Below are 10,191 nucleotides of genomic sequence, written 5' to 3'. Positions count from 1 at the left end.
GTAGCTCTTCACAACTGTATGAGAATGTGTTGAGCATGTTTAGCACTTAGTGATGTGGACACCGAGGAACATGAAGATCTTGACCTGCTCCAATATGTAGATGTGGGTGTGCTCGGCCCTCTGTTTCCTGTTGTCCACGATCAGCTCCATTGTTTTGCTGACGATGAGGGAGAGGTTGTTGTCCTGGCACCACACTGACAATCTCCCTCTCTGTTTTTCCTGTTGGAGTTGTGGGAATGTTGGAGGCATGTCCTCCCCTCGCCTCTCTGCGCCAACTTGGCTGATTTATATATTTCCTCCCTTTCTGCGTTCAGAATAATACTGTGTGTTCTCTGCTCTGAGAGACCAGACAGACTGACACAATGGGCTGTGAGAGACGGCTGTTCCTGACTGCTGCTCTGCTGGCTGTCTTTTTATACAGTAAGTTTATTCTTCTACAATACTGGCTTTTCTCAATTAGAAATTAATACCTACACTGCTTGCTTTCAGGTGTTTATTGGCATTTCCAAAGCCAAACAAACTAAATCTGTGTGCAAACTCTTTTGAATTTATTTGAATGAATTGGTCGCCTATGAATTACCATTATACTTTTTAGATGAACCCTTAGGCCCATTTCTTTTCTGATGTTCTATGGACAGAATAGCCTGCTCCTAAAACGCTATCAGATCAAAGATATCTATGCACCTATCGACATGTTTAGATCCACATTTATGATTCTCTATCTGCGGCGTATGTTCAGGTGATGCTATCACCGGTGGACGAGAGGCGGAGGCCCACTCCCGTCCGTACATGGCCTCACTGCAGGTCGCCGACGGAGGCAGGATGAAACATGAGTGCGGAGGGTTTCTGGTGGCCGATCAGTGGGTGATGAGCGCCGCACACTGCTTTCTCTCTGGGTGAGTTCTCCTGTAGTGTAGGTTCTCATGTTTCTACCGTAGCGGTATTATAGGAACATTTTACAGTAGTACGAGTTCACTGTATATGCACAATTACAGGAAATGGACAATTGGAAAGTAAAATGATGCTCAGATTGTCCCATCAAACTGATGTATAAATTATATTAACTACATTTTGCAGCACATTATTAATTTGGCGACGTATTTAACATGTTTGTGAAGATGATGATGATGATGATGATGAAATGATTCACTGCTCAGAGCAGCATGTGTTGTCGTCATCGTCATTATGTTGTGGTAACTGATCTTTGTTTGTTTCTGTTTGTTTTGATTGACAGGTCAGAAGGGAGGAAGGTGGTCCTAGGAGCTCACTCTCTGAGCGAACCGGAGGATTCTAAACAAACCTTTGACATTGTTCAAGTGTTCAGTCACCCTGATTTCAGCACCTCTAACTATGATAATGACATTGCTTTGGTCAAGGTAAGTCACACACCAGTCTTGTCTCTCTCTCTCTCTCTCCTCTGTGTCAGTCCCCTTTAACTGCCAGGTCAATTCAACCCAAGTTCAACAGTTTATGTATATTGTTTGAAGACACCCGTATGGTTTGCCTCCATTTTGGCATCCTATTACGGTCATTGTGCACTACCTTTGACCACTTTGACTCCTTTTTTGGTCAGAAGTAGTGCACTATGTAGGAAGTAGGGTGCCAGTTGGGACATACTCTACACATTATCTTGCCTCTGAGCAAGAAATCTACTCTGTGATTGGCAGCTGGACCGGCCAATCATTGCCAGTGATGCAGTAAAGTCCCTGAAGTTCCAGACTGACGATGGGGCTGACCCCGCCACGGAACAGGAGGTCAACACGGCGGGGTGGGGGTCACTGAACAACCTGGGGTCACGTCCTGACAAGCTACAGGAACTGGTCATCGCTGTGATGAACCGTGTTCGATGTGGCCGCAGTGACTACTATGGCAGGAAGTTCACCAAAAACATGCTGTGTGCGGCCAGCAAACAGAGTGACACCTGTGATGTAAGTCTACCACAAAATAATCTGTAAAATAATGTAGACTATAAAAAAATAAGTCCACCAGATCTTCAATATTGTCTACATCCTCCATTTTAATTAATATGTCTACATCCTCCATTTTAATTCATATTGTCTACATTCTCCATTTTAATTAATATGTCTACATCCTCCATTTTAATTAATATTGTCTACATTCTTCATTTTAATTAATATGTCTACATCCTCCATTTTAATTAATATTGTCTACATTCTTCATTTTAATTAATATGTCTACATCCTCCATTTTAATTCATATGTCTACACGTTCATTCACTTTTACATGTCTACATCTGCCATTTATATTCATATGTCAAATCAAATCAAATGTAGTTATATAGCCCTTCTTACATTAGCTGATATATCAAAGTGCTCTACAGAAACCCAGCCTAAAACCCCAAACAGGAAGCAATGCAGGTGTAGAAGCACGGTGGCTAGGAAAAACTCCCTAGAAAGGCCAAAACCTAGGAAGAAACCTAGAGAGGAACCAGGCTCTGAGGGGTGGCCAGTCCTCTTATGGCTACGCGGGGTGGAGATTATAACAGAACATGGCCAAAATGTTCAACTGTTCATAAATGACCAGCAGGGTCAAATAATAGTAATCACAGTGAATAGGTCAGGGTTCCATATGCGCAGGCAGAACAGTTGAAACTGGAGCAGCAGCATGGCCAGGTGAACTGGGGACAACAAGGAGTCATTGTGCCAGGTAGTCCTGAGGCATGGTCCAAGGGCTCAGGTCCCCCGAGAGAGAGAGAGAGAGAGAGAGAGAGAGAGAGAGAAGAGAGAGAAGATAGAATTAGAGCATACTTAAATTCAAACAGCACACTGGAGAAATACTCCAGGTATAACAGACTGACCCAAGCCCCCCGACACATAAACTACTGCAGGGTAAATACAGGAGGCTGAGACAGGAGAAATACTCCAGGTATAACAGACTGACCCAAGCCCCCCGACACATAAACTACTGCAGGGTAAATACTGGAGGCTGAGACAGGATGTCTACATGTGAACTTCACATTAATATGTCTACATCTTCTATTTACATTAATATGTCTACATCTTCTATATACATTAATATGTCTACATCTATTTACATTAATATGTCTACATCTATTTACATTAATATGTCTACATCTATTTACATTAATATGTCTACATCTTCTATTTACATTAATATGTCTACATCTTCTATATACATTAATATGTCTACATCTCTTTACATTAATATGTCTACATCTATTTACATTAATATGTCTACATCTTCTATATACATTAATATGTCTACATCTATTTACATTAATATGTCTACATCTATTTACATTAATATGTCTACATCTATTTACATTAATATGTCTACATCTATTTACATTAATATGTCTACATCTATTTACATTAATATGTCTACATCTCTTTACATTAATATGTCTACATCTCTTTACATTAATATGTCTACATCTATTTACATTAATATGTCTACATCTTCTATTTACATTAATATGTCTACATCTATTTACATTAATATGTCTACATCTTCTATTTACATTAATATGTCTACATCTCTATATACATTAATATGTCTACATCTATTTACATTAATATGTCTACATCTCTTTACATTAATATGTCTACATCTCTTTACATTAATATGTCTACATCTTCTATATACATTAATATGTCTACATCTCTTTACATTAATATGTCTACATCTATTTACATTAATATGTCTACATCTATTTACATTAATATGTCTACATCTTCTATTTACATTAATATGTCTACATCTATTTACATTAATATGTCTACATCTATTTACATTAATATGTCTACATCTTCTATTTACATTAATATGTCTACATCTATTTACATTAATATGTCTACATCTATTCACATTAATATGTCTACATCTATCTACATTAATATACATTAATATGTCTACATCTATTTACATTAATATGTCTACATCTATTTACATTAATATGTCTACATCTATTTACATTAATATGTCTACATCTATTTACATTAATATGTCTACATCTTCTATATACATTAATATGTCTACATCTATTTACATTAATATGTCTACATCTTCTATATACATTAATATGTCTACATCTTCTATATACATTAATATGTCTACATCTATTTACATTAATATGTCTACATCTATTTACATTAATATGTCTACATCTATTTACATTAATATGTCTACATCTTCTATTTACATTAATATGTCTACATCTATTTACATTAATATGTCTACATCTATTTACATTAATATGTCTACATCTATATACATTAATATGTCTACATCTATTTACATTAATATACATTAATATTAATATGTCTACATCTATATACATTAATATGTCTACATCTATATATATTAATATGTCTACATCTATATACATTAATATGTCTACATCTTCTATATACATTAATATGTCTACATCTCTTTACATTAATATGTCTACATCTATATACATTAATATGTCTACATCTTCTATATACATTAATATGTCTACATCTATTTACATTAATATGTCTACATCTTCTATATACATTAATATGTCTACATCTATTTACATTAATATGTCTACATCTTCTATATACATTAATATGTCTACATCTATTTACATTAATATGTCTACATCTTCTATATACATTAATATGTCTACATCTATTTACATTAATATTCCTACATCTTCTATATACATTAATATGTCTACATCTCTTTACATTAATATGTCTAAATCTATATACATTAATATGTCTACATCTTCTATATACATTAATATGTCTACATCTATATACATTAATATGTCTACATCTATTTATATTAATATGTCTACATCTATATACATTAATATGTCTACATCTATTTACATTAATATGTCTACATCTATTTACATTAATATGTCTACATCTATTTACATTAATATGTCTACACCTTCTATATACATTAATATGTCTACATCAAATCAAATCAAATCAAATTTATAGATCTTCCGTTTAAATTAATTTAAATAAATCCCCTATTTACATAATATGTCTAGATCTACCATTTAAATAATTTGAATAAATCCCCTATTTACATAATATGTCTAGATCTACCATTTAAATCATTTGAATAAATCCCCTATTTACATAATATGTCTAGATCTACCATTTAAATAATTTGAATAAATCCCCTATTTACATAATATGTCTAGATCTACCATTTACATCATTTGAATAAATCCCCTATTTACATAATATGTCTAGATCTACCATTTAAATGATTTGAATACATCCTCCAATTATATTAATATGTCTAAATCTTCCATTGATAAATTCCTGATGATGTATAGAAAGACAGAAATAACCAATATCCCTCAACATTTTCTACTTTCATTTATAATTGGCTCATTCATTCCCCCTCCTCTCCCCTGTAACTATTTCTCAGGCTGTAAATGAGAATGTGTTCTAAGTGGACGTAAGTCGTAAAATATGGGTTCAATTAAATATATATGTAATGACAGAAATAACCTTTAGATGTCTGAGAAACCTTCATAATAAATGTGTGTGTGTGTGTGTGTGTGTGTGTGTGTGTGTGTGTGTGTGTGTGTGTGTGTGTGTGTGTGTGTGTGTGTGTGTGTGTGTGTGTGTGTGTGTGTGTGTGTGATCCCGCAGGGTGATTCTGGAGGTCCTCTCCTGTATAATGGTGTAGCAGTTGGGATCACTTCAAATGGAGGGAAGAAGTGTGGATCCAGCAAGAAGCCTGGATTATACACAACCATCTCCCACTACAGCCAGTGGATAGACAAGACCATGACTCAATAGAAGCCTGGTTTATACACCCCCATCTCCCACTACAGCCAGTGGATAGACAAGACCATGACTCAATCCTGGTTTATACACCACCATCTCCCACTACAGCCAGTGGATCACAAGACCATGACTCAATAGAAGCCTGGTTTATACACAACCATCTCCCACTACAGCCAGTGGATAGACAAGACCATGACTCAATAGAAGCCTGGTTTATACACCCCCATCTCCCACTACAGCCAGTGGATAGACAAGACCATGACTCAATAGAAGCCTGGTTTATACACCCCCATCTCCCACTACAGCCAGTGGATAGACAAGACCATGACTCAATAGAAGCCTGGTTTATACACCACCATCTCCCACTACAGCCAGTGGATAGACAAGACCATGACTCAATAGAAGCCTGGTTTATACACCCCCATCTCCCACTACAGCCAGTGGATAGACGGGACCAATAGAAGAATGTTGTGTCCCAAATATATTCCATATGTAGTGCACTAAGGCCTCATAGGACCATGGCTTAGTAACATAGTAAAACAATATTAATTATATTATACCACTTTATGAAACATATAATCATTCCTTATGTAAAAATCACCCAAATAAACCATACACATGAATCAATGAAGTCATTGTAGTTTTGGGTAAAAGTTTCAATCTTACATGATTTGGGCAAATATACTGTGAAAAGTTCAAACATTTTGTGACATGTGCAAGCAGAATTAAAACCATGCATACATTATGTTTATTTTTTATTTTTTTTATTTCACCTTTATTTAACCAGGTAGGCTAGTTCAAATCAAATCAAATCAAATCAAATTGTATTTGTCACATACACATGGTTAGCAGATGTTAGTGCGAGTGTAGCGAAATGCTTGTGCTTCTAGTTCCGACAATGCAGTAATAACCAACAAGTACATCTCTTTACATTAATATGTCTAATCTAGCTAACAATTCCAAAACTACTACCTTATAGACACAAGTGTAAGGGGATAACGAATATGTACATAAAGATATATGAATGAGTGATGGTACAGAGCGGCATAGGCAAGATACAGTAGATGGTATTGAGTGCAGTATATACATATGAGATGAGTATGTAAACAAAGTGGCATAGTTAAAGTGGCTAGTGATACATGTATTACATAAGGATGCAGTAGATGATATAGAGTACAGTATATACGTATACATATGAGATGAATAATGTAGGGTATGTAAACATTATATTAGGTAGCATTGTTTAAAGTGGCTAGTGATATATTTTACATCATTTCCCATCAATTCCCATTATTAAAGTGGCTGGAGTTGAGTCAGTGTGTTGGCAGCAGCCAGATGTTGGTAATCAAGCCTACCACTGTTGTGTCGTCCGCAAACTTGATGATTGAGTTGGAGGCGTGCGTGGCCACGCAGTCGTGGGTGAACAGGGAGTACAGGAGAGGGCTCAGAACGCACCCTTGTGGGGCCCCAGTGTTGAGGATCAGTGGGGAGGAGATGTTGTTGCCTACCCTCACCACCTGGGGGCGGCCCGTCAGGAAGTCCAGTACCCAGTTGCACAGGGCGGGGTCGAGACCCAGGGTCTCGAGCTTGATGACGAGCTTGGAGGGTACTATGGTGTTGAATGCCGAGCTGTAGTCGATGAACAGCATTCTCACATAGGTATTCCTCTTGTCCAGATGGGTTAGGGCAGTGTGCAGTGTGGTTGAGATTGCATCGTCTGTGGACCTATTTGGGCGGTAAGCAAATTGGAGTGGGTCTAGGGTGTCAGGTAGGGTGGAGGTGATATGGTCCTTGACTAGTCTCTCAAAGCACTTCATGATGACGGAAGTGAGTGCTACGGGGCGGTAGTCGTTTAGCTCAGTTACCTTAGCTTTCTTGGGAACAGGAACAATGGTGGCCCTCTTGAAGCATGTGGGAACAGCAGACTGGTATAGGGATTGATTGAATATGTCCGTAAACACACCGGCCAGCTGGTCTGCGCATGCTATGAGGGCGCGGCTGGGGATGCCGTCTGGGCCTGCAGCCTTGCGAGGGTTAACACGTTTAAATGTCTTACTCACCTCGGCTGCAGTGAAGGAGAGACCGCATGTTTTCGTTGCAGGCTGTGTCAGTGGCACCGTATTGTCCTCAAAGCGGGCAAAAAAGGTATTTAGTCTGCCTGGGAGCAAGACATCCTGGTCCGTGACTGGGCTGGATTTCTTCCTGTAGTCCGTGATTGACTGTAGACCCTGCCACATGCCTCTTGTGTCTGAGCCGTTGAATTGAGATTCTACTTTGTCTCTGTACTGACGCTTAGCTTGTTTGATAGCCTTGCGGAGGGAATAGCTGCACTGTTTGTATTCGGTCATGTTACCAGACACCTTGCCCTGATTAAAAGCAGTGGTTCGCGCTTTCAGTTTCACGTGAATGCTGCCATCAATCCACGGTTTCTGGTTAGGGAATGTTTTAATCGTTGCTATGGGAACGTCATCTTCAACGCACGTTCTACTGAACTCGCACACCGAATCAGCGTATTCGTCAATATTGTTATCTGACGCAATACGAAACATATCCCAGTCCACGTGATGGAAGCAGTCTTGGAGTGTGGAGTCAGCTTGGTCGGACCAGCGTTGGACAGACCTCAGCGTGGGAGCATCTTGTTTTAGTTTCTGTCTGTAGGCAGGGATCAACAAAATGGAGTCGTGGTCAGCTTTTCCGAAAGGGGGGCGGGGCAGGGCCTTATATGTGTCGCGGAAGTTAGAGTAACAATGATCCAAGGTTTTTCCACCCCTGGTTGCGCAATCGATATGCTGATAAAATTTAGGGAGTCTTGTTTTCAGATTAGCCTTGTTAAAATCCCCAGCTACAATGAATGCAGCCTCCGGATAAATGGTTTCCAGTTTGCAAAGAGTTAAATAAAGTTCGTTCAGAGCCATCGATGTGTCTGCTTGGGGGGGATATATACAGCTGTGATTATAATCGAAGAGAATTCTCTTGGTAGATAATGCGGTCTACATTTGATTGTGAGGAATTCTAAATCAGGTGAACAGAAGGATTTGATTTCCTGTATGTTTCTTTCATCACACCATGTCTCGTTAGCCATAAGGCATACGCCCCCGCCCCTCTTCTTACCAGAAAGGTGTTTGTTTCTGTCGGCGCGATGCGTGGAGAAACCCGTTGGCTGCACCGCTTCGGATAGCGTCTCTCCAGTGAGCCATGTTTCTGTGAAGCACAGAACGTTACAGTCTCTGATGTCCCTCTGGAATGCTACCCTTGCTCGGATTTCATCAACCTTGTTGTCAAGAGACTGGACATTGGCAAGAAGAATGCTAGGGAGTGGTGTACGGTGTGCCCGTCTCCGGAGTCTGACCAGAAGACCGCCTCGTTTCCCTCTTTTTCTGAGTCGTTTTTTGGGTCGCTGCATGCGATCCATTCCGTTGTCCTGTTTGTAAGGCAGAACACAGGATCCGCGTCGCGAAAAACATATTCTTGGTCGTACTGATGGTGAGTTGACGCTGATCTTATATTCAGTAGTTCTTCTCGACTGTATGTAATGAAACCTAAGATGACCTGGGGTACTAATGTAAGAAATAACACGTAAAAAAACAAAAAACTGCATAGTTTCCTAGGAACGCGAAGCGAGGCGGCCATCTCTGTCGGCGCCGGAAGTGTAAAATATAGTCTCCTCCATCAGTCTCCTCCGCCACTCTTCTAGCCTCCTTCATCAGTCTCCTCTCCTTTATTCTGGTCTCCTCCATCAGTCTCCTCTCCTTTATTCTGGTCTCCTCCATCAGTCTCCTCCTCTCCTTTATTCTAGTCTCCTACATCAGTCTCCTCCTCTCCTTTATTCTAGCCTCCTTCATCAGTCTCCTCTCCTGTATTCTGGTCTCCTTCATCAGTCTCCTCTCCTTTATTCTGGTCTCCTCCATCAGTCTCCTCCTCTCCTTTATTCTAGTCTCCTACATCAGTCTCCTCCTCTCCTTTATTGACATGTTTCTACTGACTGTTACGGAACTTTTGGACATTTCGTCACGTTATAATGGACGCGCTTTGAGACTTTGGAATTGTTTACCAAACGCGCTAACCAAAGTATCTAATTGGACATCAATAACAGACATTTTCTAACAAATCAAGCATTTATTGTGGACCTGGGATTCCAAGGACTGCATTCTGATGAAGTGCATCAAAGGTAAGGTGTAACGGTTTTCTTCGGCTGAAGGAGAGGAGGATCAAAATGCAGCGTGGTTAGAGTTCAACATGTTTAATAAAGACCATACACAAGAACACTACAAAATACAAAAACAACAAATGTGAAAACCGAAACAGTCCTATCTGGTGCAATGACACAAAGACAGAAGACAACCACCCACAAAATACCCACAGAATATGGCTGCCTAAATATGGTTCCCAATCAGAGACAACGATAGACAGCTGCCTCTAATTG

At 39.2% G+C, this 10,191-nt stretch overlaps 1 protein-coding gene across 1 annotated transcript; it reads left to right on the top strand.

Annotated features, from left to right (window-relative positions):
- Positions 1-312: 312 nt before the first annotated feature.
- Positions 313-6,391, top strand: cfd (complement factor D (adipsin)). The gene is made up of 5 exons (XM_065004467.1): positions 313-420; positions 740-896; positions 1,235-1,376; positions 1,668-1,928; positions 5,631-6,391. Exons 1-5 carry the CDS (start codon positions 363-365, stop codon positions 5,778-5,780), a joined length of 768 nt encoding a protein of 255 aa, XP_064860539.1. The 5' UTR covers positions 313-362; the 3' UTR covers positions 5,781-6,391.
- The last annotated feature ends 3,800 nt before the right edge of the window (positions 6,392-10,191 follow it).

Source organism: Oncorhynchus nerka, linkage group LG18, assembly GCF_034236695.1.
Source record: "Oncorhynchus nerka isolate Pitt River linkage group LG18, Oner_Uvic_2.0, whole genome shotgun sequence".
Classification (NCBI taxonomy): domain Eukaryota; kingdom Metazoa; phylum Chordata; class Actinopteri; order Salmoniformes; family Salmonidae; genus Oncorhynchus; species Oncorhynchus nerka.
Note: the sequence above shows the minus strand (reverse complement) of the source record. Positions and strands in the feature narration are given on the sequence as shown.

Bases quoted from the DNA above. Each gene is read 5' to 3' on its own strand.
- cfd (XM_065004467.1), top strand. From the start codon at position 363: ATGGGCTGTGAGAGACGGCTGTTCCTGACTGCTGCTCTGCTGGCTGTC. The intron at 421-739 runs GTAAGTTTATTC...GCGTATGTTCAG, and splicing joins GCTGGCTGTCTTTTTATACA to GTGATGCTATCACCGGTGGA. The intron at 897-1,234 runs GTGAGTTCTCCT...TTTGATTGACAG, and splicing joins GCACACTGCTTTCTCTCTGG to GTCAGAAGGGAGGAAGGTGG.